This window comes from Neophocaena asiaeorientalis, unplaced genomic scaffold (assembly GCF_003031525.2).
Source record: "Neophocaena asiaeorientalis asiaeorientalis breed wild unplaced genomic scaffold, Neophocaena_asiaeorientalis_V1.1 scaffold543, whole genome shotgun sequence".
In the NCBI taxonomy this organism is placed as follows: domain Eukaryota; kingdom Metazoa; phylum Chordata; class Mammalia; order Artiodactyla; family Phocoenidae; genus Neophocaena; species Neophocaena asiaeorientalis.
In genome coordinates this window covers 1239270-1266472 of record NW_020173671.1, presented here as the reverse complement: position 1 = coordinate 1266472, position 27203 = coordinate 1239270, and the positions used below count along the sequence as shown (strand labels likewise).

Genomic DNA, 27203 nt, shown 5'->3' with positions numbered 1-27203 from the left:
TACTCCAAGAGTGTGGATCAAGATGCTAGAGGTTACACTTTTAAAATGTATTAGCACAAAGTTGCTCATAGTATTACCTTATTTGTTTTGTCTCTGCCAGATCTCTAGTTATGCCTCCTTTTCATTCCTAATGTTGTTTATTTGTGCCTTCTCTCTTTTTTCCCCTCTACCAATCTTTCCAGATATTTGTTTATTTTATGAGTCTTCCCAAACAACCAACTTTTGGCTTTGGTTCTCTCTGTTGAATATCTGTTTTCTAGTTCATTGACTTCTGCTCTTGTTTTTCATCTCCTCCCCACCCCCACTTTGTTCTGGCTTATTCTGTTCATTTTTCCCTAACTTCTTAAATTAGATACTTAACTCATTAATTTTCAGCCTTTCTCATGGTCCTGGTATCCTGTGAAACACATGCCTCTCTTCACCTTCCCCTCTTTGTTCAATGAATTAATCATCTCTTGGCTAGAGGATGAGGGGACACAGAGGCAGGCATGGAGCTGGGTAACCTGCCCGTTTCCTGCAGGTAGCTGTCTATGGAAATGCTCTTTCCGAGAGCTGAGAGCTCCCGGGGGTGGGGGAAGGGGGCATATTCCAGAGCCAAACCCAGCCATCAGGGTCATATTTCATTACAGGAGGTGGCACCCCATGTCAGGGAGTCCTTGTGGCCTCACCATCTTGTCCTTGCAGACTGATTTCTATTTTAGCACATCTCCTTTGCCAGACCAAGAGGCAATGAGGCAGATGCTCCTGTAAAGATAGGAATAAGCCAAAGCAATAAACCCAGCCCCAGCTGTCAGCTCAAACTGCTCCAGTCTCAACTAGGAATCATCTAGTTCTATTCTTTGCTTCTAGTCATTAACTCCCGGTTAATTCCCTTCCTGGCACCACTTAGGAGGGAACCCCAAACCGTCCTCATGGAATGAGAGTGCTGGAAGAGACTAGGAATCATCTGCTGAAAAATCATCTCTTTTCACCACCGAAACCAAGGCCCAGGTGATTTCCATTCAAGTTCAATGATATGGTGCAGTTTTCCTGGTATCAGTATAAAACAACCAGCTTTACCTTACTAATGCATTCTGCTCAGAACTCTACATCTCAGACACTATTTTGTGACCCCTGCTTTTACTTTGTGTTCAAAGCCTTATACGGCTTTGCCCACCTCTTAATTTTTAAAAGGTTGGATGACTCTGTCACTTAATTTGTTAAACGCTTAGGGTGGTATGTCAGTCTCCCACTAATATTGTCCTTTTGCTCCAAGTAGGCAAAAATAAAACAAGGATACAGAGTATCTGAATAATATCATCAGTAAGATGGATTTTAATAAATATATTGAACTCTGTACCCTAAAAACAGAGTTCTCTTCCAGTTCCCATGGAACAGCAAAAGAAGGGACCTCAGGTACACACATGAGACTATTTTAAAATGAAACAAAACAAAAATTGTAGTCGTTGCAATAAAATGAAATTGGACATTAATAACAAAATATAAATTTTGAGGACTTGATACCCTGGAGATGAAAAGCCAATTCATAAATAACTCCAGAAACAGAAAGAGTATCACAACTACAATGACACAGTCACTGGAAAAATAGTGACAATGAGAGCAGTACAAATCAAAACCAAGGGTAAGTGGTCAAAGCTGCTATAGAAATGAAAAGTCGCTGCCTAAATTGTTGTACTGCTAAATAGGAATAAGAAAATAATGATATTAGTTGAACTGAGCATTCAATTAAAAATATTAGTAGGACCACAAAAGCCTAAATAAGAAATTAGTAAAGATAAAACAGAAATTAGAAACAATTAAAAATACACGAGGGCTTCCCTGGTGGCGCAGTGGTTGAGAGTCCGCCTGCCGATGCAGGGGACACGGGTTCGCGCCCCGGTCCGGGAGGATCCCACATGCCGCGGAGCGGCTGGGCCCGTGAGCCGTGGCCGCTGAGCCTGCACGTCCGGAGCCCGTGCTCCGCAACGGGAGAGGCCACGACAGTTGAGAGGCCCGCGTACCGCAAAAAAAAAAAAAACATTAAAAAGTAAGTGGCAGACTAAAATAGCATATAAGAGCTCTGACTGAGAATAGAGAGATCCTGTTTGAACTACAACTCTGGGCTTTGTAACTGTGTGACATCAGGCAAGTTAAATGTCTGAACTTCTTAACCCCCTGTAAGTGATTAACAGTACCTCAACTCACAAAGCTGTCAAGACGCTGAACGTTAGACAGTGCACACAAGGTACGCAGCACAGGGCCTGGCACACAGTGAGTGTTCAACGGGTATCACCAGGTATTATTATCATCACCTTCAAAAATGTCAAACAAACAAAGAAATCTAGGCCGAGAGAGAGTGAGAATATTTCATTGTTAGAAATTAGCACGGTGACATAGCCATACATGAAAGTTTTAAAAAACGTTTTAGTGAGTACTATATACAACTATGCTTAAAAAATGAAAATCTGGGTAAATCATCATTTTCTTGGAAAATAAATTACCAGATTTGACTCAGAAAGCAGTTGAAAAATTCCTCAATCAACGTAAGCACGGAAGACACTGAAATGGTTATCAAATAACTCTTTCCCAAAATGGCACAGGGCCCAGATGGGCTAAGTCTAGCAAATCTTCAAGGAACAGTTATTTCTCACGCTATTTAAATGATAGCACAGCATGGAAGAGAACAGAAACTTCTCACTTCATTTTATGAGGTCAGAACAGCCCTGATACAGAAGGCAATATACGGAGAAAAAAGTTCAGACAAATTACACTTTTGAACAGATACAAAAATCGAAAATAAAATATTAGCAAAGAATTATAACCAAATACACTTTATTCCACGAATGCTAGAATAGTTCCAATTTAGAAAATCACAAAACCACAATGAGATAGCACCTCACACTCACAAGAACAGCTATAATCAAAAAGAAAGAGTATAAATATAGATGAGGATGTGGGGAAATTGGAATCTTCATACATTACAGGTAAGAATGTAAAATGGAATAGCTGCTTTGGTAAACAGGCTGGCAGTTCCTTCAAAAGTTAAATATAGAGTTACCATATGACCCAGCATTTCCACTCCTACGTACATACATAAGAGAAATGAAAACGCATATTCATACAAAAACCTGTACATCAATGCTCGTAGCAGCATTATTCCTAGTAGCCAAAAGGTGGAAACAATCCAAATGTCCACTAACTGAAGAATGAATAAACAAAATGTGACATGTCTGTACACTGAAATATTATTCAGCCATAGAAAGGAATGAAGTACTGACACATGCTATAACATGGATGAACCATGAAAACATTATGCTAGCTGAAATCAGTCAGTCACAAAAGGCCACATATTGTATGATTCTATTTATATGAAATGTACAGAATAGACAAATCCATAGAGATCAAAAGTAGATTAGTGGTCGCTTAGGGCTGGGACAGTGGTAAGAGGGAGGGAATGGAAAGTGACTGCTATGGGTACAAGGTTTCTTCTGGTGATGACAAAAATGCTCTGGGATTAATTTTAGTGATGGTTGCACCACTTTATAAACACACTAAAAACCACTGAATTGTATGCGTTAAATGGGTGACTCGTATATAGCCCCCACATATTCTTGATTTAAAACAACAAAAAGGGGCTTCCCCGGTGGCACAGTGGTTGAGAGCCCGCCTGCCGATGCAGGGGACACGGGTTCGCGCCCCGGTCCGGGAAGATCCCACATGCCGCAGAGCGGCTGGGCCCGTGAGCCATGGCCACTGAGCCTGCACATCTGGAGCCTGTGCTCCGCAACGGGAGAGGCCACAACAGTGAGAGGCCCACGTACCCCCAAAAAAAAAAAAAAAGGAGCAAACCTCCCAGTAAACCAAGAATAGAGGTCGTTCCTTTGAGCACAATAAAGATCTATCTGAAACTAGTAACAAACAACATACTTAATGATGAAATTCTAGAAACATTCTCACTCAAGTCAGGATCAACACAAGGGTGTATCTTACCATTATCACATACCATTACTTTGAAGTTCTATCCAATGCAGTAAAACAAGAAAAATAAAAGTCCAAGCAGTGGAAAGAAGAGCTAAAATATTCATGATTTGTGGGCTATAACTGAATATGAAAGAAATTTGAGAAGAGAATTAATGGAAAAACTATGAGAATTCATTTAAAAGAGTTCAGTAAAATTGCGGGTTGCAAAATACTTATATAAAAATCAACAACTTTCCTATATGTCAGCAATATCGTTAGAAAATAAAATGAGGAAGGAAAAAAATGCCTTTCATAATAGTAATAAAAATTATAAATACACAGAAATAAATTTTCTGTTAAAAAGTATAAGGCTAATATAAAGAAATGTATATACGTTACAGAAAGGCATAAAAGAAGACATGAATAAATGAAAATGTTCAATGCTTCTGGACTGTAAGACTTAAAATTGTAAAGGTCATCTACCACTGAGACGGCTAAGATTAAAAAAGACTGACCGTATCAAATGCTGGTGAGGAACTGGAGTTGGAGACACTGGAATGCTCACACACTGCTGGTATGAATGTAAAGTGGTGCGACCATTTTGGAAAACAGTTTGACAGCTTCTTAAAAAGTTAAACATCCAGGCTTCCCTGGCGGCGCAGTGGTTGAGAGTCCGCCTGCCGATGCAGGGGACACGGGTTCGTGCCCCGGTCCAGGAGGATCCCACATGCCGCGGAGCAGCTGGGCCCGTGAGCCATGGCCGCTGAGCCTGCGCGTCCGGAGCCTGTGCTCCGCAACGGGAGAGGCCAAAACAGTGAGAGGCCCGCGTAACGCAAAAAAAAAAAAAAAAAAGTTAAACATCCATTACCATATCACACAGTCATTCTGCTCCTAGGGACTTACTCAAGAGAGATGAAAGCATACGTCCGTGCAAAAATGTGTACAAGAATGTTCACAGCTGCTAATTTCCCTGTAAAAGCCAAAAACTGCAAACAACCCAATGTCTATCAGCAGATGAATAGATGAGTTTTGGTATTTCCATACAATGGACTACTATCCAGCAGAAAAAAGGAGTGAACTATTGAGGAACACAACGTCATGGATAAGCCTCAAAATAATCCTGAAACCTGAGGAAAACCAGACAAAAAAAAAATACGTACCATATTAGTCCATTTATATAAAACTCTAGAAAAAGCAAACTAATATAAAATGATAGAAAGCACAGTGATGGAAACAGCAGAAGGTATGCAAGGAATTACCCAGGAGCAATCAGGAAACATTTGAGGCTGGTGGGTATGTTCTTTATCTTGATTGTGGTTATGGTTTCATAGGTAAACACATATGTCAAACTTTCCAAACTACATTCTTTAAATATGTACAATTTACTGAATTTCAACTAATACTGTTTTAAAAATTTATCCAGAAGAGAGTCAATCTATGATTTTATGTAGACTTAACATCCTACCCTTTTGGTACCCTAACAACCCTAATGGAGACATTTAAATAACGAAATCATTAAGTACAACAGTCATGTTGATTACGGTTACAATTTTTAAAATGTAGGGACTTCCCCGGTGGTCCAGAGGTTGAGACTCCGTGCTTGCACTGCAGGGGGCACGGGTTCGATCCCTGGTCAGGGAACTAAGATCCTGCATGCCGCGCGGTGTGGCAAAAAAAAAAAAGTTATCAACTATCACCAACTTCATTTTAACTACAGTGCCACTAAACTACCAATGGCGTCTGTATTGAAACTTGATAAACTCATCTAAAGCCTATACATGCATGCATACATACGTAAATACATAAGAATAGCAATGAGAATAACCGAAAAGAATAAATGAGTAAATGCTGAGCCCACCGGAAATGAAATGCACTATCCAAACAGACAGGCAGTGGAAGGAAAAGAGATCAGTGAAACAGAATGGGAAATCTAGAAACTAGATCCAAGTTTATATAATACTTAAGCATTTAATAATATGGCATCTCAAATGGCTGAGAATAATTTTTTTTCAGCAACTGTCATTGAATAACTGGCTAAATGTTTGCTGGAAAAAAAGGGATCCTTACCTCACACCATATGTCACAATCAATTCCAGGTGGACGAAGATTAAAAGATAGGACTTTGAGTTCTGGCAACAAGGTATACTGAGCTAATGCAGATACCCGACCACTGCAGAAATACTAGATGAAAATAATTTTTAAGAATATGTAATGCATGGTATATCTCACAAGCAATAAAAGGAAATCCCCAAGTGCTAGAGGAACCATGGGGTGTTTGTGAGTAAGGAGGGAAGGGAAGGAGGAGAGAGATAAGGGGAAAGGAAGACTGGCTATCAGGCCTGGAGACAGGCCTTAATGGCTTTGGGCTTGAGTTTTTAACACCTGCACACATGAGATGAGACCTTGGGTCTTAAAAGGCCAGGAGTTAGAAAGGAGGCCCTGCATTCTTTTTCTTCACCATATTTAATGAGCACCTACTATATGCCAGGCTCCTTGTGAACAAGAGACAAGGATTCCTGCCCTTATGTAAATTAACAAGTGCCTTAGAACAGAGCACGTGGCAGGATGCGAAGATAGTTAATAAACACAACAGATAACTAAATCAAATATTGGGCCGGCCAAGAAGTTCGTTTGGGTTTTTCGTAAGATCTTATGGAAAAAACCAAACAAACTTTTTGGCCAGCCCCATAGTATGTCAGAAGGATATAAGCATTGTGGGGGGAAGAAAGGAGAAAGTAGAGCAGGATGAAGGTGACGAGAAGTATAAGTGTGTGTGTTTGTGAATGTGACAGACAGACACGGATGAGGGGGCTATTTTAGGATCATTAAATAGGATAGTCAGGCTGCACTGAGGAATGACAGCTGACCAAAGATTTGAAGGAGTCAGGGAAGCCATCCATTGGGATATCTGGGCAGAGGGAACTACCAGTAAGAACAGACTGGGAGCTTGGGGGACAAGGATAGAGGCAGGGAGACCCGTTAGGGTCAGTAATCCAGGTGGCAAAAGCCTGGACCTTCCAAATGCACCCCAAGTGAAAAAGGGACTAAAAATCTGACAGCAAAAGTGTGTCTCTACCCAAATTTTTTTTTTTTTTTTTTTGGCTGTGTCGGGTCTTAGTTGCAGCACACAGGCTTCTCTAGTTGTGGTGTGCGGGCTTAGCTGCCCTGCAGCACGTGGGATCTTAGTTCCCCAACCAGGGATCGAACCTACATCCTGTGCATTGGAAGGTGGCTTCTTAACCACTGGACCACCAGGGAAGTCCCCTCAAAACTCCTGAGTAAAGGGAGAAAGAGTCTTCAGTGAGAAAATGAAACCCCAGGTCTGAAAATGATTGGAGGCAAAATACATACTCCTCATTTGATAGAGGAATTTCTAAGATAATTAATTAATGGAAAAAGCGGTCCCAAGCCAATGATACCTCCAGGATGTTTGGCAAAATCAAATGCGAAATCACTCAGAAGGGACATTGCCAGAACTCAGACCCGTGGGAATTCCACAAAATCCCAGATAAAGAAAAGCTCACAGTCAGTGCCAAACACATGAGGAAAGTCATTCACCATGAGCAAAGGTGAGCAGACTGAACAAGCAGAAGGATCAGGACCTCCAGGAAACTGCGCTCATCCATCAAACTAAAAAGGACCAGAGGATAAGTTATGATTAAGACTACTTATGAGGAAATACTGCTGAGCAAAAGAAGCCAGGTATTGAAGAGCACACACAGTCTGATTTCACGGATGTGACGTTCGAGAACAGGCAAAACGCAATCTATGGTGTTAGCAGTCAAGATGGTGGCTATACAATGCGGTGGCGGCGTGAAAGGCATAAAGAGGCCTTCTGGAAGTATCTGATTTCTTGATGGCTGCGCTAGTTACACAAGTGAGTTGATTCTGTGAACATTCATTCAGCTCAACACGCATGACTGAAGAGAGAAGGCTGGGTGGCTGACATGCCAGAGGGCAAAGATGGAACGAAGGTCCCATGTCTCCCCCTCCCCCCAGTGTAAAAGCTGGTGAGTGAAAGATGGGGAAATTCCAGGAAGTCCTGAAGGGCAGGCCCAAGTGAGTCCTCCAATCAGAGCCTGCGCGGTCTCCTGAGGGCACCCCAATGGAATGGAAGTGGTGGGAAATAACGTCGCTCACGCTGTAGAGCTGCCCCTGGTGGAGATGGGAATGGAAGGGGTGGGTAACGTAGCTGGGAAAAGTCCTCAGGAAGGAGGTGTGTCCACTGGGGCACAGAAATGTGAGTGCTCAAGATGGTCTTTGGGGCCCAACCCCTCATTTTACAGGAGAGAAAACCAAGGCCCAGACAAGTGAAGGGACTGGCCCAAAGTCACCTCTGCCCCCAGTATTAACGGTTTTCCTTGACAGGGTATATACAGATGAAAGAGAGAGGCAGCCAACAGGCACGGTGGTGGAAAACAAGACGCCAGAACCACACTGCCTAGATTCTAACCCCAACTCCACCACTGCCGGCTGTGAGACCCTGGGCGAGGCATGTACCCTGTGTGTGCCTCCATTTCTTCACCTGTAAAATGGTGTACAACCGCTTTCTACAAAACGTGTGACCAACGGATAAACACAATGTACTAGAGCTGAACGGATACCTACCCTAGGGCACGAGATTCCACTTCTAGACACATCCCCAACAGAAATGCATTCACATATGTATCAAAAGACATGGGTAAGTCCAGCCACGGCAGCACTATTTTTAATAGTTAAAATGTGGAGACAACCCAAATATCCACCGTAAATGGAACAAATAAATTTACACGTGGGTATCACGGAACACTACAGCACAGCAATGAAAACGAATAAAACTACTACTACCCATGGATAAATACCACAAAGGTACTACTGAGCCGAAGCTGCCAGAATGTGATTCCATTTACGTGAAGTTCAAAAACAGTCAATTCAACGCATGGCGGGTAAGGGGCGTGGTGACTGGAGGGGCCCTCGGCAGCATCTGGGGTGCTGGTTATGCAGGTGTGTCTACATCATGAAAAGTTCTGAGCTGTGCACTAAGCATTCGTGTGCTTTTCTGTACATTGCGTTATACTTCAGTGAAGACACTGACTTAATTATACTCATAATAGAACGCACCTCAAAAGGCTGTTATGAGGACTAAACAAGATAATATTTGCAGAATGTTTCGAACAGAGCATGGCAGTAGGGAGGGTGCTGATAAAAAGCCCCAAGTCTAATTTTTCCAAAGAGGAAATGCAGGTGGCCAACAGGTACATGAAAAGATGCTCAACAGCGCTAATCATCGGGGAAATGCAAATCAGAACCACAACGAGCTATCGCCTCACACCTGCCAGAATGGGTATCATCAAAAAGAACACAAATAACAAGTGTCGGCGAGGATGTGGAGAAAAGGGAACCCTCGTACACTGTTGGTGGGAATGTAAATTGGTGCAGTCACTGTAGAACACAGTATAGAGGTTTCTCAGAAAACTAAAACTAGAACTACCCTATAACCCAGGAATGCCACTCCCGGGTATATATCCAAAAAAACCAAAAACACTAATTCGAAAAGATACATGCACCCCAATGTTCATAGCAGCATTATTTACAATTGCCAAGGTATGGAAGCAAACTAAGTGTCCATCACCAGATAGATGAATAAATATATGTATACATACAACGGAAGATTACTCAGCCATAGAAAAGAATGAAATTTTGCCATTTGCAGCAACATGGATGGACTTGAAGGGCATCGTGCTATGTGAAATAAGCCAGAAAGAGAAAGACAAATACTGTATGAGATCCCTTATACGTGGGATCTAAAAAAATACAACCAACTAGTGAATATAACGAAACAAAACAAAGCAGACTCACAGATATAGAGAACAAACTAGCGGTTACCAGTGGGGAGAGGGAAGAGGAGGGGCAATTTAGAGGTGAGGGATTAAGAGGTACATATTATTAGTTATAAAATGAGCTACAAGGATATCTTGTACGACATGGGGAATATAGCCAATATTTTATAATAACTACAAATGGAATATAACCTTTAAAATTGTGACTCACTATACGTACACCTGTAACTTATATAATATTGTATAGCAACTATGCTTCAATTAAAAAAAAATTTTTTTTAAGTAAAAAGAAAAAAGAAAGCCACTGGTCTAGAAGGAGCACCCTGCCTCGGGGGTCTCCTTCTTATGCCCCTCTTCTGAGCCCCCTCCCTAGCACAATGCAAGGGCCCCTCTCACTCGGCATTGTACCCCATATACCAGCGTGGTCTTCAGTGGAGCCCCCCAGGGCACAGAAGGCATTGAAAGCACTGAGAACTTCAATAACACGCCCAAGGTCACACTGCAGGGGTGGGTGGAGCCAGGACTTCAACCCAAGCAGTCTGAAGCTGGAGGTGGGTTCTCTCAACCATAGCGCCTAATACACACATCTTGGTATTTCATATATTACTAAGTAGAACGCTGTGCTCTTCTGATCTTGATTTTAGAACTGAACCATTTCTATGCAGCAGGAAAATCAGAGCTTGCTTTTCACTTCAACGTGGGTCACATTCTTCTGCAGACACCTTCGATTTAAAACAAGAAACAGGGAATTCCCTGGTGGCCTAGTGGTTAGGATTTGGCACTTCCACTGCGGAGGCCCAGGTTTGATCCCTGGTTGGGGAACCATCCCACGTGCCGCACGGCGTGGCCAAAATACAAAAAAATAAATAAATAAAACAAGAAACAGCTCCCTCACCTCGGTTCCAACAACAAACTGGGGTGAGAAATACAGAGGATGTCCCGTCCCATTCTCCCCTGGCATGTCTGGGTAGCAATGATAGCAGATCTGCCCCCACTCCTGGTTTAAGCCCGATGGGTTTCTGTGGATTGGAGTGAGAAGCAATTTCCTTCCTCGTGGTAGCTGGGCAGGTCGAGCACTTTCTCACAATGAATTCTCCCCAGGTCTGAGCTGTGGAGTGAGACAGGGCTGGGTCTGGGAAGAAAGAGTTGGCTTCGATCGACCTGCCCACCTCTGAGGTCTAGCTGCGGGGAGAGGAAACGCGTTGGCCGCAGGACTCAAAGCAGGGGGGCCGCCGTCCAACAGCCCTGCCCTGGGGCACCCGATCCAAAGGTACTTTCTTGTTTCGGAGGCCAAGCTCCGTATCTGTAAACACAATGTGTTTCCTTTTTCATGCTGGGACTGGCGCTGTTATTGTTCAGCACTTTCTGTGTCAGCCCAAATGTAAGCAGAGCCCTTGCCTGTGTAGAGTTCTGTCTCCCGATGCCACGCAGACCTGATGTGGGGTCCAGGGCCTGACTTCTCTGGTGGGAAGAGCCTCAGGCCCGATGAGACTGCATCCCACCTGCGGGGAGGGCATCACTTCCCACTGCTTTACATCCCCAGACCCAACAGAGTCACCTGACCACTGATTGCTCCAGAAACGTCCACTTACAGTATACTTATCTGCCTGCAGGCTGGGGGAGCAGGGGAAGGTCTCCCGGGACCAAAACTGTCTTAGTTTTTATCTCCTAGGCTAACTCTAAGGAGTAACAGCTGCCTAGGGTATTATATTGAAAAGGAGTCTAATACCCTAAGACCATTTCTGGACTTAGCAGAAAAGAGTGCTGTGATTGATTAGTGATGTCTGCCCTGGTTTTAGAATTGGAAAGGGGTGATGCGTTTGCCAAGTACTCACCACAGCCACTCCAAGCAGGAACAGATGAAATCAGAAGCCGCAAAAACCATAATCAGGCAGTGGGAAGTGTCCATCCCTTTGGGATGTTCCATCAAATATGGAACGTAATGCAACATATTGGTGCTCAGGAAACTAAAAGAGAATCTACCTTATTTCCTTGTTACCTAACACTCATTTATTCAAACCCAGCCCCTTTAAAGGTGCCTGTGGTCCTACAGATTGTCTAACTTTGGTGTGGAGCCTCTAGAATGTGTGAAAAATTGGACATGACAACCAAAAATCTCTCTTATCTGGAGGCAGTAAAGGACCGGGGAAAATTTAGAAAATCTAGCCATAGCACCAGCCAGGAAGGGGCATGAATGGGCCCTCAAATAAAACTGGACCACCTGCACAGAAGGCTGATAACTTGCACATCTTACATAGGCTAGTCCTGAATCCCCCACAGAGACAGACTTCTAGAGCCTCCTTCTAGGCTGAGTTGGGAGGGTTCATTGATTATCAGTTGATATAGTGACCTTTCTGTTCCTCTCAGTGTTAGTTTCTATCTTTCAAGGTTTTCACCCAACAAATTTACTTTGACCTCTGAAAAACCACTCACCCCTTCAAATAACCTAGAAGCCCGCCATACCTACAGGGAAATCTTTCTTCTGGATCGTCTTTATATGCACAAATGCACTGCAACGTGATTATAACCTTACCTCTAGCTAATACAATGACCCTGATGGCAGAAGACTCAGGATCTCCAGGAATGACCCCGCCAGAGGCAAAGGCTCTCCTTCTCCATTCCTTGGCACTACTTCTGAACGACTGGTACACCTGTCTCCTTGATGACGTCTTCCCTTGTTCTCTGAGTGCCAGTGGATGCAGCAGATAGAAACATCCATCGCAAAGGAGGATTGGGGCAGGCGCTTAAATGTTGGAAAAGGCTCGGACAAGAGGCATTTCACTTCTCATCCATCCCATGACCACAGTCCCTTCTCTCTGTCAGAGAGCAGAACTGGCACAAAATAATATAGTCAGGGCTGAACACACAGCCAGCCAAGGCCTCCCAGGAGCTGGGGATGGGAAGGAAGTATTATCTCTACAGGCAAGGAACTGACAAGTGGAATGGGTCTCTGCCTTCTGACTTAGGGGAAATTCACATAAATTATATAATGTTCCAAAGGCAAATGAAAATCTAATTCCGAGTTTATAATAGAGCTACATTTTTGAAATAAGACTACAGAAATGTGATCCTGAACTCCCCACATGCTGTACACATCAAACCTCAAGACAGCAGACAGCGTGGAGGCAAATAGCCCTGTGTCCAAGGACTGTCGCAGGCAGCTCAATGATTTCAGGCACCGTTCGGAACCATCCCTCGGAGATGGTTACAATAGGACATGGCTTTTATGTGATCAGCCCTCAAAACAAGTGCCACTGATACCCCTTGCTCTCTGTGTATGCAACAGCGCCACTGAACGAGCCAAGATGTACCCCGTCTACATTCAGTTTTGTTTGTGTAAAAACTGCCCTTTGGTGGCGGCGACATCGGGTTTCGAAACGCTTCCTTTGTGGAAATCTGATTCACTGACATAAAGCACATGTAAAGCACCTAGTACGATGCCTGGCACTTAGTAGGGGTTTGTGGTCTGCCTTCAGGATGCAACCCAACACCCCCCGGACAGGCATTCTAACTCCTGGGCCGCCCAAACCAATGCCACATCTTCCGAGGCTTCGGAGACCACAAGGGCTGATGTGTGTCTTTCCAGATGACAGGCAAAATGCTGTAGGCCACTCTGCAAGTATTAGGCTTAAAACCTGAGCATTTCAAAAGCTCTCCGAGCCCTCCAGTCTTCCTCTAATGAAAGGCACTGCAGAAACCCAAGGTATGATTACCACTTCTGAAAGGAAGAAGAAGAAAAAAAATACTGGCTCACAAAATACCCGTACTAGAGCATCGACAGATAAGACCGTTTTATAATCCAGTTCCCTAGAGAGCCATTTATTTTGGTGAGGCCAGTGTGCATAGCAGACGCTGTGGAAGCCATCAAGATAACACGAATAACAACCCAGTGGACTTTTGAAGTGTAAACATAAAAGTCTATTAAGAATACAATGTTGGTTTAATCCCAAGACAAAAAATTTACTTAATGAAAAGCACAACTCATCTCAAGAAGGAAATATCGATACCAGCTGTGAGCAGAAAATGAGGGGATTCCTTCCAGGGAACATCTGAATTTCAACCCACTGCCTTTCCAATGTTTACTCTGGCCATAAAGTCTCAAATACTTTTCCGAGGATCTCATTTTTCTACAGGAGAAGGAAGTCAGGGAGAAGTCTGGGCAGGGCCAAAGGAGACCTTGGCAAAGCCTTGGAAAGGCACAGACGCACCCCAGAAGGTGCACCTTGACACGGCTCTGTCTGGCTTCTCTGGGTAGAGCGGGGAGCAGCATCCGGGCCCACCAGGTGCTAATGAGGACCCCAGCAGAGACCCTCACTCCAGCCGCCACGGGGCCAACAGCGATAAATGACAGTCCTGTGCCGCTGACACACATGCCCGGCACCGACCAGCACCACGCCGGCAACCAGGATACGCCACTAAACCCCCCTCTTTAACAACACTCCCTAGACACTTCCTAGACTTTTTTCAGTGTGTTCCAGAGAAACAAGGGGATACTGAACACTAGGGACAAAGGAGAAGGGCTTCTTAGAAAGGATTTTCTGATTACGAGCTCTGTTCCACCACCTTTGAGAGGGATCATGGGCCCTGAAATCAAGAAAGACTTGGCCAGGACTTCCCTGGAGGTCCGGTGGTTTAGACTCCGCGCTTCCAGTGCAGGTTCGATCCCTGGTCCGGAACTAAGATCCCACATGCTGCTCGGCGTGGCCAAAAAGTAAAAAAAAGAAAAGAAAAGAAAGAAAGAAAGACTTGGCCATAAGCAACACCTGTGCACGCTGAGAACCCACACAAAGGTGCTTAAACCCTCTTCACTTACATTCCTAAAAACTCCCAGCTCCGGGCTTCCCTGGTGGCGCAGTGGTTGAGAGTCCGCCTGCCGATACAGGGGACGCGGGTTCGGGCCCCGGTCCGGGAGGATCCCACATGCCGCAGAGCGGCTGGGCCTGTGAGCCGTGGCCGCTGAGCCTGCGCGTCCGGAGCCTGTGCTCCGCAAGGGGAGAGGCCACAACAGTGAGAGGCCCGCGTACCGCAAGAAAAAAAAAAAACAACTCCCAGCTCCCACTAGGCCTGATGGCTATAATCAAGGACGACTTCTTATATACAGTTTCATACTTATGTATGTATGAACATAGTAAATGAGTATGATATATGACATAACGTCATAAGATACAACACACCTCCAATTCTAGCAAGAGGTAACAAGCTTGCTAGGTAACAGGCTGTTCTGACTAATCTCGAATTCTCCTCTACCGGCAGACCTCACTTTACCGCACTTTGCTTTATTGAACTTCGCAGATATTGTGTTTCTTACAACTTGAAGGTGTGAGGCAACCCAGCCTCGAGCAGGTCTATTGGCGCTGTTTTTGCAACAGCATTTGCTCACTTCATACCTCTGTGTCACATTTTGGTAATTCTTTGCAGTATTTCCAACTTTTTCATTATTGTTATGTGCTGTGGTGATCTGTCATCGGTGATCTCTGATGTTACGACTATGACTCGCAGAAGGCTCAGACGATGGTCAGCATTTGTTAGCAATGAAGTAATTTTTAATTAAGGGATGTACACTTTTTTAGACATAATGCTATTGCAAACTTGATAGACTACGGTACGGCGTGAACAACTTTTACAGGCACTGGGAAACCGAGAAGTTCGTGTGACTTGCCTTATTGCCGCGGTCTGGAACTGAACCCGCAGTATCTCTGAGGTCGGCCTGTGCATGTAACTGCCGTTCATTTATCCATCCATCCGTTCTACGGGGAGGCAGCACAGAGGATGCAATAAAACCAAGCATAAAGCATCTGACTGGAGTCTTAGCTCCACCACCTACTAGCTATATGGCTTTGGGTAAACCATTTAATATCTCTCGGTTATGGTTTCCTCCTCTGTAAAATAAGGACAATAATAGGGCCTATTATTAGCATAGTCACAGTGATTAAATGACTAAATTAATCTGAGTGTTTGGCAAAAAATAAGCCCTCAAGGGTTAATCATAATTAACATTATGATTATTGAGGGTTAATCATAATTAACATTATGACTACATTATGTAATTATTATGACAATAATTACAATAATTACTAGGACTATAAAAGCATTCACTCATCTATCCCTACGTACCAGAGTGAGCAGCAAATCATTTTAGCCTTCTGATTTTGCAAGAGTCTTTATCGGGGCATTAGATTTCTCAGGGCAACGCCTCCCATATAAACCTCCCTCTCCTGCCAGGGGAGATGATGGTAGGCCCTAGCACCAGAGCCATTTACAGCCTGAGGAACCCCTTCCCAAAGCCATGTTTAAACAATTACGAGCATTATGTTGCAGGTACCCATGACCATAGGAGGCCAGCCCAGCACGGTGTTCATCTCGCAGAGACGTCTTTTGTGTGGGTTTTGGGTTTCAGCTGGGCAACGCCAAGTCATAGAGTGAGGCGCAAGACGAGTTTTCATAAGCTCACCCTGTCACAAACCAGGCAGGGGTTCATGCTGACATCCCCACAGTAAGATTAAACAGCATGCTTCGTCAGGCACTAAATACTAACACAGCTCCGACGTCAGGGGGACACTGATTAAAACTGATGTCAATAATTTATGAAACACAATATGGTCTTCAGATGCTCTTTTTTTTAAAAAAAGGAAGAGGGGTAAAAGGGCCTAGCAACCCAGGTGGTTTAAAACTGTTCATGCATTTTCTCTTGAATGTACACCCCCCCACCACCATGCATGGATGCTTCTTTACACAATGAATATAAATGCACATGTGTGTAAGAGCATGTGAACGCTGCTGATACATATGGGCGGAAGAAAGTATTTAGTTATTCCACGGAGAGCTGTCGAGGCCGTAACGTTATACATAGTCTTCTCTTTCATATTGTTTTGGGTTTTTTCTTCTCCGGAAGAAGTCCAAAATTGCATTTAAAATAAAATTGGACCTTACAAAAGTTCATGTTTATTCCACAGAGAACTTAACCTTGAAACAACCCCAAAAAGAAAGCTGGACCAAAGAAAACCGATAGGATATATGCATTTCTTAGTAAACCGAAAGCACCTCAGCCCTGTGTAGAACCATTTAGTCAAATAATAATATCGATTTTTTTCCAAGTTTTAGGACTGGGGGAGGGAGCGGGGATGAGAGGGTTAACCTAGGGAACGATGCCACTTTATTATGTCATGTCTTTTTATTTTAGAAAGGCGAAGACCGTGATAATGCTTCATTTTTAATCAAAACTCATTTTGAGAATTAAAAATATACTTTGCCTTAGTTGTAAATAATCTGGGTAGCTTGACTTAATATGTCAACAGTGTGAAATTCACAAGATGGGATTATGTTGGGGAAAAAAATCCGAGCCGCTGAGAGTACAAAAGTTAGTGTTTGAAGGATTCATTAATGCCTTTTCCTAGCACAGTGCCCTGTAGTGTCTCAGAACACCTGTCAAATACTAATTCATTCACATATCTCCACTTCAGGGCCTTTTCATAAAAAGCTCGACCTTTAATTGTAAATCACTTCTAAATTGTCTTTGCTGGCTTTCTCTTTTGCGGAATGATGGAAAAATCACTAAGACTTCAATTAAGACTTTATGGGAAGTCAACCTGACATTCCCGAGGCTATATCTACAAGGTATCAGAACATCTATTCAAAAAGGAAACTATAAATAACTTTAACATCGTTGAATTGGCTTGGCTTTTATGAGATGACTGAATAATTGGCAAGATTTAAAGATACTTTAACTACTGAGAATTAAAATAACTTCAGTAAAAACCAGAAAATATTGCTAGGCGATTATTTGTCATGTAGATTATGTACTTATTAGGCCTAATTAAACTTTTTGAACAAAAAGGCTTACTAATTACGTTAGTTAATATGTTGATTGCTCAATTTGGTTTAAAAAAAAAAAAAATCCGGTCAATCCAATTTGTGCACAGTTAGTGCTTTGGTCAAAAGACAAAATCCTCCACTATAGAAATTATTTCAAGTACATGGCCATTGTTATAACAATTGCGGGTTACAGAAACTGACAGGGAGAGATGGGGGTGGGTGGTATCTAAACAATACCACCCCTGCTAAGAGGAATCTTCAGGCCAGTAAAATGCTACCGTCAGAGCCAGTTTATCTGCCTCGATGTATTCACTTGTGTTTTTTCCAATCAGACCCTGCTGGTGACAATGAGAAGTTATCTTTCATATGCACATACATACTAAAACTGATAGCAAAACCCTGGGAGGCCTTTTAAATGTCAATAAAAGGTTTTTACGCACAAAAGGAAGAAAAGAAAAGAGGAAAGGGGAGAAGAAAGAGAAGAAATGGGAAAAACCAACAGTTCTGAAGGAATGGAGCAGATCAAAGGAGTTTTAATTCTCCAAGACGACTAAGCCGGGGTGTAACCACTATCTCGCCACCGAATCCTGAAAAGTCTCTTCCAACAGGCAACCAGTTCCGTCCCTTAAAGGAGGGGGAAGAAGGACAATTAGGTCTGCAAAAGTGTACACTTGGAGTGCAAAGATGGAGGCCCCGCCACGCAACAGGAGAACAGCCCTCTTCAGACCAGGACGCCTGCCTGGGCCTCAGCGCCGACCGGGCTTCTCCAAAACATGTTTTCCATTCCAAAAGTCTACATCCACAGTCATGAGGCACAAACTATTCGACAACAACATGACACAATTAATCAGAACCAGACCTCAAAACGTGTGTTTGTGGGGACCAGCGAACTTTGTAATGTGCCTCAGAGGCCGAAGCAATTGAAGAGACTCACACCGGCTGTGTGGGGCTGGGGGGAGGGGGAGGAAACATCTATACTCCACGAAAGATGAACACCCAAGGGCGTACTGACCAACTATACTGACGACTGACGTTGATGATTTTCATTAAAATAAAACATGAGATTTGGGCATTTACATCTCATACTGGAAAAGCAGAGTATGGTCTTACTACCTTTCCCCTCCTGTTTTTTTTTTTTTTTAAAGCTTCATTTCCAACCCAACAGTATCCACCAGTGCCGGTTTTGTCAGATTTCTCTTTCAGGAACTGAAACCCCATGAAATCGAGAATCTGGGCTCTTAGTTAATTCGGAACTGTTTAATTTCACCGAACCCTGACGCTAACAACAAAAAAATCTGGTATACTTCTTTTTTGGAGCGGGATTGAATTAGTTTAAAATAATTAGTGAACTCTCTTTTGTAATCTGTAGATAGTAATTAATTTAAATCACATCATTCTTTTGCTAACACAAACAGGCTGTCCAAAAGAAAAATATATATCTATTTTCAAACCATAAAAGACAAATGGATGACGCAGGAGTGATAGCCGTCGTGTACCGAATTGGCCCCAAACTGCAAATCCCTTTGCCATCTCCCAAGGGATCTGTGGTCGTGGAGCTGGAACTTCCCGGGAACCGGGCCGGGGTCCCCAACAGCGCGCGCAGCTGCAGCCCTAGGGGAGGGGGGGGTGGGGCGGAGGTGGACGCCAGGGTCCCGCCAAACTGAGGGGAAGGCACAGAGTGTGTGCCTTTGGATCTGGGGTTAGGGGGACCGGTCGGCAAATGTTCTGCAAAGCCCTCTCCCCGCATCTTGGCTTCGCACGGCGCAGTGAACGCAAACCCGAGCGTCCACGGCCGGCGCCACGAGCGCGAGCGGACCAGCTCCGCGGTGCAGGATTTCCACATACGCGCCTCCCACCATCCCCACCACATCAACGAAGCGGGCGATCCTCGGGAACCTTCGGTCGCGAGGCCCGGGAGCAGCCGCCCGGGTCCCCGCCCGCCGCCCGCGTCCCCGCGGTGCCCCACTCACCCACGCACTCGTTGGCCTCGCGGGCTGTGGCGCGCTGCCAGGGCCGGTCGTAGTGAAAGGGCTTGCAGCGGTCGCACTCCGGGCCGGCCGTGTTGTGCCTGCAGTCACACACCAAGCTGTCGTCGCGGTCGCGCACGCAGCGGGCCGCGTGGCCATTGCACTTGCAGCGGCCGCCCACCTGCAGGTCGGACACGGCGTAGAAGTACGAGTCGCGCGCCAGCTCTGAGTCGTCCTCGTTCTCATCGCCGAACGTGTGCAGGCGGCTGAAGGCCACGCGGATGTCGGTGGCCGTGACCCAGTCTTGCAGCACGGGGGAGTTGTCGAAGTCGTGCGCCGAGGGCCGCCCGTCCAGCGTGCTGAAGGCGATGAGGCCGCCCGAGAGCGGGCGCATGTCGGTGTGCGAGTCGGTGCACACGGCCTCCTGCTCGTTCTGCTTGGTGATGGGCGCACGGTGCGGCCGGTTGTACATCTTGCGGCACTGAGTGGAGTAGAACTGGAAGGGCACCCACGTGCGCCCGTAGTCCATGGACTTGTAGATGGCCATGGACTCGGGCCGTGGCGAGCAGAACTGCAGGCTCACATAGGTCACCTCGAACTTCTTGCCGAGCGACAGCGTGAGCGTGACGTTGTGCGGGAACTGCAGGTAGTTCTCGGACTGCCAGCACGTCAGGTTGTGCGGGTTGTTCAGATCCGTGAGGAAGGCGGGCGGGTGCGCCTTCTTGGGGTCCGAGGCGTTGCAGAGGTGGCAGGAGCGCAGCCGCTCCTCGCCGCGCTCGCTCACCACGCAGTAGCGCCCGGCGGGCCGGCCGCAGGTGCTGGACACGCGCACGTCCTTGCCGAAGGCCGCGTTGACAAAGTCCGGGATGCAGCGGCGCGGGTGGCCGTTCTCGTCCGAGCAGGGGTCGGGCTGCGCCGCCTGGCCGGCGAACATGCTGAGCCCGGGCCCGCCACGCACCGCGCCCACCAGGCACGCCACCGCCGCCAGCGCCGCCAGCGCCCCCCACACCGCGCGCATCATTTTTCGCCGGCCAATAACGTCGGCGAGCAGCCGCCCGCTCGCTAGCAAAGTTTTAACCCCGGGAAAGAAGAAAGTTAAAGGGAAGAGGCCCGGGACCCGGAGAGAGCGAGGACACGAGCGGGTGGGAACCGGGGCGCCCGAGAAGGAGAAGCAGAGACAAAGGGAAAGCAAGGAGAGCGCCCGGGGAAACCCCGGAGAGGGGGCTGGGCCCGGCGCGCACCCCGCGGAGGGAGGAGGGGCCGGCCGCGGTCTGTCCGCGTCGCCCCGGCCCCGCGCTGCGCGGAGAGCCCCGCAGGTTTCCGCCTGCCCCACGCCCGGGGGAGCGCGGAGCCCGGGGGGAGGGGGCGATTTACTCCCTCTTGGTCCCAGGCAAACACATCTGTGTTTGTTTTCTTTGCTGGGCCGGGGTCGGGCCTTCCTCTAACCCGGCCTGATGGCCCCGGTGGCACCGCGCACAGGGCCGTGCCCCGTGGGCAGACAGCCCAGGATCGTAAGGAAGAGCCGAGGAAGATGGAGCCTCCGCTGGCTCACCCCTCCCGCCCGAAGCCCCTGGGGTCTGGAGAGAAAGAGCTGCTCCCCCGCCCCCCTCCCCCCTCCCCACAGTTGTCACTGTGCGGTGGGCCTATCTGTCGGGAAAGCTGCCCTTTTCCTGCCCGGGGAGCTGTGGTGGGCTGGAGGGTGAAGAGGGAAAAAAGCAGGACGGCACCTGGGCACTGGCCAACGCCCCTCCCAGACGGCTCTGTCAGGTTCAGGCTGGGGGCAGCCTAGCCCTCCCCAGATCCAGAGGCAGCCCTGTAGGTACTTGCTGGCTCAGTGTTGAAGGGTGCTGTGGCCCATACTATCTTGTGGGAGCCCACAACAGCTTTGCAGAGTAGGTATTAAGCTTCATTTTGCAGATGAGGAAACTGAGGTCTCAGGAGGTGAAGAAACTTGCCTAAGATCTGCCAGCTAGTAAACATCAAATCCAGGCACAGAAACTTGGCTTCTTCCTCTGCTCACATTTGTCAAATGGATAATCCCACCCAATTCGAGTCTCATGGGGCATCCTCGGGGCCACCCAGATTCTCCTTGCCTCCTTCTCTGCCGAAAGGGGGGAGGACAGTAATAGCATCCTTTGACCATCTTGCAGCAGCAGCCAAAGCACTCTGGGAAAAGAACACACGCGGCTGAGAGTTTGGAACTGAATTGCGGTTGTTACTTTTAGATGAGTGAGCTAGTAACAGACCTGGCTTGAAAGCCCAGGGTCCTGGTTCTGGCCCAACAGCTGACTTGCTGCATTCACTCCGTTGAGTGCCTCATTTTGTCTTACTGGTATTCTCATAAACTCTGGGAATCTAAAAAGGGGCCTCAGGGCTAGTCTGGCCCAGCTCAGTCTCTTTGGACCACGGCCTTCCCCAGCCTCCCTGAGAGACAGCCACCCTAGTTCACTGCACCCTTGGGCTGCGGTGAACTTCCAGGGATGGGAGTTCACCGCAGCCCAAAGAAAGAAATCCACTCCATTGCAGGACAGCCTGGACTCATCCCCTCCCCTGGGGTAACATTTTAACTTTGCCTTCTTGTCCCATGTACCACTCTCTACACTATCTATGCCTTGCCTTGTGGCAGAGGGGGATTTCAGGTGACTTACAAGTTACTTAAAACAAGGCAGAATAACATAAATTAGTGAGGTGGAAGGAGATAAACGTTTCTCTTTTTTTTAATGTTTAACCCTGTGGACTGTGAAATCCCAACGGCATACTGAAAGGCAACACAGCAGTCAAGGAGCACAGGCTTTGGAGCCAGAGTGTGACCTTGACAAGTTTTGCATCTTTCTGTGCCTCGGTTTCCTCATTTGTAAAAGGGGGACAACAATCTCTATCTCACAGGGTTGTGAGCATCAAATGAGTTAACACATAAGAATATTATAGCTTATAATATGTGTACATAAATATTGTACTTAGATCATCTACATGGGTGTACTGTCGTATAAATTTATATGTGAATGTACATAAAACCAGGCACACAATAAGGGGATGTAGAAATGTTAATTGGTAGTATGAAATTGCTAGCTGTTCATAGAGATTTCAAGTCATTTAGAGAAGAACATTTAATCACATGGAAAGATGTTCGTGACATATTATAAAATGAAAAAAGGAAATTACAAAACACTATGCCCCCCAAAAAACACTAGGCACAGTATACTCTTATTTTTATTTTTTTAAAAATATGCAGAAAAAGACAACATTGCTAATTGTGGGTATCTCTGGATAGTGAGATTACTGGTGATTTTTGTTTATTTTTGCTTGCCTGTTGTTGATTGTGTACAGTAAAATAAGGAGAGCTAAGAGAAGAAAAACCAAGAGGGAAGGCAAAGTAGAGATGGGAATAAAGGTAAAACCCTCCCTGGGATGCCCTATTCATCTTCTGGGAGTGGGCCACAAGTGTGTCCCTAAGCTTTCCCACAGCCAAAGTGAAAAGGAGACTATGTCAGTTACACAATTCCAAGGGTCCATGAGTTAAAAACAGACCTATTACTCAAGAGAATTACTACTCTTGGTACTAAAATCAGACAGGAATTTCTCCTTGGGGGCCTCATAAAGAGAACACAGTGTGAGGTAACAAGCACATCCCTAAACCTCTCGGAGGGTTTCTGTGATGGGCCATAATGTAAGCCAAAGGCATCACAACAAAACACAAGTCAGGAAGACATCCTGACAAGGATGGGTCTGAAAGAGGTACACTGGGGTACCCACTCACTGCCCACCCAACTTGGTCTACTTTGGAGTATCTTCAAGACTGGATTGCCCAGCGTTCTGAAGCCTTTTTCTTGCTATGCTGTTTCTGTCCCAGAGCTTTTGATGGACGTTGTGTGGCAGCGAGTTCGAAATTATCCTCCCTGGGGTGCACCTCGCCAGCTGAGCTTAGGTCAGTGGTCTTCAGGAAGCATGTGCGTATGGGAGGTGGGGTACTTTCCACTTTTATTGTGATCACTTAGGTCTAAGCTTATCTTCCGCAGTGGATCCTGGTGGGTAGGACTGTCACCTTGCATCGTGGAGGTCCACAACGTTCTGGGAAAACCCTCCTCCCTGTCACTTGTACAGCTGGTTCCATTCCAATTCCACACAGCCGCCTTGACCGAGGCTCTACCTCTTCACCTCTTCAAATGTTGGAAATCAGCCATCTGTCATCCCTCAGTTTTCTTTCTTCTAGGTAAAATGTTCCCAGTTCTTTTTTTTTTTTTTTTGGCCACACCGTGTGACATGTGGGATCTTAGTTCCCCAACCAGGGATCGAACCCGTGCCCCCTGCAGTGGAAGCATGGAGTCTTAACCACTGGACCGCCAGAGAAGTCCCCCAGTTCTTTTTTTTTTTTTTTTTTGCGGTACACGGGCCTCTCACTGTTGTGGCCTCTCCCATTGCGGAGCACAGGCTCCGGATGCGCAGGCTCAGCGGCCACGGCCCACGGGTCCAGCCGCTCCACGGCATGTGAGATCTTCCCGGACTGGGGCACGAACCCGTGTCCCCTGAATCGGCAGGCGGACTCTCAACCACTGCACCACCAGGGAAGCCCCCGCAGTTCTTTTAATGAGTTCTTGCAGGACACTTTGCCAACCGCTCTGCAGCCTCTCTTGACGCCTTCTAATTCGTCAGTGTCCCTATAGCATACTGCCCTTTGAGGGGACAAATGCAAAAAAACAGATGTCCAAGTGTGGTGAGAGCTTCTCAAAGTGGGGGTTATAAATACACACCCAAAAAGGCGTGTCAGGCTCTGAGTGGCAGGATTCACAGTACAAACTGGTGTTTCAAAACACAACAGTGAGGCTCTTGGGTGAGAAAACACATTCCCAGGTGTTTGGGCCAGGAATGCGATCAGGAGGCGGAGCCAGCGTTCTTGGCACCAAGCCTTACGTGGGAAGCCTGAGGATCGCCTGTGCGAGACAAAAATGTGGCCGTTTCATGAAAACTTAGAAGTAGCCAGAGTAGGGGCTTCCCTGGTGGCGCAGTGGTTGGGAGTCCGCCTGCTGATGCTAGGGGACGCGGGTTCGTGCCCCGGTCCGGGAAGATCCCACATGCCGCGGAGCGGCTGGGCCCGTGGGCCATGGCCGCTGAGCCTGCGCGTCCGGAGCCTGTGCTCCGCAACGGGAGGGGCCACAGCAGTGAGGCCCGCGTACCGCAGAAACAAACAAACAAACAAACAAAGAAGTAGCCAGAGTAGAAGGGAGAAAACGGGGAGACTCAGGCGTCCTAGACACCAACGGGCAAGTTCCAAGGAAGGAGGGGCGGTGAGCGGTGTCGCATGCCTTCAAGGTCAAGATAAGATCTGAAAGAGTACTTTGGATTGAACTACAAGGAAGTCCTTGGTGACCTTGCCTGGTGGTGGCAGAAGAGTGGTGGGGACAGAAGCCAGACCACCCCAGGTTATAGAGTGAATGGGAGGTGAGAAAGTGGAGATAGCAAGGGTAGACAACTTTCCAGAAGTGTGAAAACAAGTGGCAGGAAAGAGGGTGATTGGAAGGTGACATGGGATTGAGGGAAGGTTGGGATTTTTTTTAATTGTTGTTTATAAGATAAGGCTATTTGAACAGGCCTGAATGTTGATAGGAAGCAGAAGGAGGTTGAAGACGGATAAAAACTAGCCTCGTAAAACAGGTGGTCAGGTGGTACAAAAGCGTCTCTTGTTACAAAAGAATAGGAAGTAATGCCACCTGCTGAGAGCGAGGGAGCAGATTTGGAAAGGCAGGAAGTCTTGATTGGGTCATTATGGAGAAACGGATAATGCTTGCTGGGCAGAATTCAAAGACCTATTGCAGTTGGTGACCATCTACAAGAAAGAATGCAACCCAGCAAAGTCATGCCCCAGCAGTGCTCAGCGGCCCCTGTGTAGACCTGGAGAAAGCAGAACCGTTGGATTAATCCAGAGTTGAAGGTTTTTTCCAGGAGGTGGGACAGAGGGACAATGTGGCTGATGTGATGATGGACCATGGAGACAAAGCTCAAGAGATAAGGTGGTGAAGACAGGCCACTGATGGGAGAAGAAACAGAGAGGCCGGGGTCCAGAGCCCATGCTGTTCAAGACAGTAGCCAATAACCACATGTCACATGTTCCATTTCAGCTTGAATGAGTTAAAATTCAATAAAATGTAAAGCTAAGTTCCTCCGTTGCCCCTGACTTAGACAGCACCAGTAAAGAACTTTTCCATTGGGACGTCCCTGGTGGTCCAGATGTTAAGACTCCGTGCTTCCAATGCAGGGGGCACAGGTTCAATCCCTGGTCAGGGAACTAAGATCCCATGTGCTGTGTGGACAAAAAACATTTTTTTAATTAAAAAAAAAAAGATCATTTCCCATGATCACAGGAAGTTCTGTTAGACAGAGCTGGTCTAGAGGGTCAGAAAGATAGAAGTGATGAGGTGGGAATAACTGAGGAGACCATGGTCCCAAACTGGATGCCTGCACCGAGGATTCCAGAGGTGGAACAAAGCTGAGCTGCAGGTGATGACAAGCCCCACCAAGGGCAAGAGGGGGGTTTCCGCTGGGAAGCAGAGGGGGAGGTGTCTGAAGATGGGGAGGTTGACCAGATGGCCTGCCCACCGGGGATAAAAGATCCTCAGGACCAGCATCCAGGCTTGCTGACCCAGATGCTGATCTTGAAACTGAGCGGCACCCTGTGGGGCTCCTGGGCACGAGAGCCTTTCTGTTCAGGCTCCATGACCTCTGAGTTCCAAAGGGCAGGTTCAAACAGTTGCTAATCAGGGAAGGGAGGGGATGCAGAGACAAGGGGTAGCAGTCAAGAAAAAATAGTGCAGCCTTGGGACAGGTTCCTGGTTTCGCCTCAAGGGATACACATAACAATATCTTCGCTCTTGGGCAGAACTAAACCCCCAACAAATGGAAGATGCTAACTACTTGAAGCATTCTTCAGAGATCAGATCACCTCTGGCCAGATTAAAGGAATACAGGCCCTGCACAGAGGCTGATCCTTATCAGCAACCCCGCCCTTGAACCATTGCTGTAAAACTCCTCACCATATTCCCCCGGCTTGGACACATGGTTCCTGAAGGGCATGAACCCGCTACGTCCCGCTTTGCCTGGCAAAGCAATAAAGCTATTCTTTCCTACTTCACCCAGAACTCTGTCTCTGAGATTCGATTCGGCACCAGTGCACAGAGGCCGAGCTTTCGGCATCAACCTCTTCAAAGAAAGAGAAGAGTGACCTCGATGGGGAGGAGATGGCATGGATGAGATGTGGATGGGGGGACAACTGTGTGGTTCTGGCCTTAAAGGAGCAGGGGTTGCCGTCGTTTTCATGAAGATGGAAAGAGTAACGGGGATTGAAGAGAACAGTTCCCCCTGCCTGGGCACTGGGTGTGTGTGGCGTGGGTGAAGAACACAGCCCCACTGAACAGCGTGAGTGGGGCCTCAGGGGCGGGCCAGGCTTGGGGGTAAGCATGAAGGCAGCGTGGGAATTGGGGACAACCAGTGAACAGGGTGAGGATGCAGGGGAGGGAACATCCCATAATGGGGGGGGTGGGCCAGATGGCACAGGCTAATGGTTTGCAAGGGAGGAGGATAGGAGGAGAGTCCGGACTTTGGAGAAATGAGATGACCTGAGGGACCTTCACCTTGGGCATGACTGAGGGTTTTACTTTTTTTTTTTTTTTTTTTT

At 46.7% G+C, this 27203-nt stretch overlaps 1 protein-coding gene across 1 annotated transcript in view; it reads right to left on the bottom strand.

The window, feature by feature from the left end:
• The window catches only part of NTN1 (netrin 1), a 179249-nt gene extending 158691 nt beyond the window's left edge, over window positions 1–20558 (bottom strand). Inside the window, exon 1 of the mRNA XM_024748374.1 lies at window positions 19541–20558. Within this exon, the coding sequence (XP_024604142.1) occupies window positions 19541–20558 (1018 nt within the window). The remainder of the gene's footprint in view (window positions 1–19540) is intronic.
• Between the last annotated feature and the right edge of the window lie 6645 nt (window positions 20559–27203).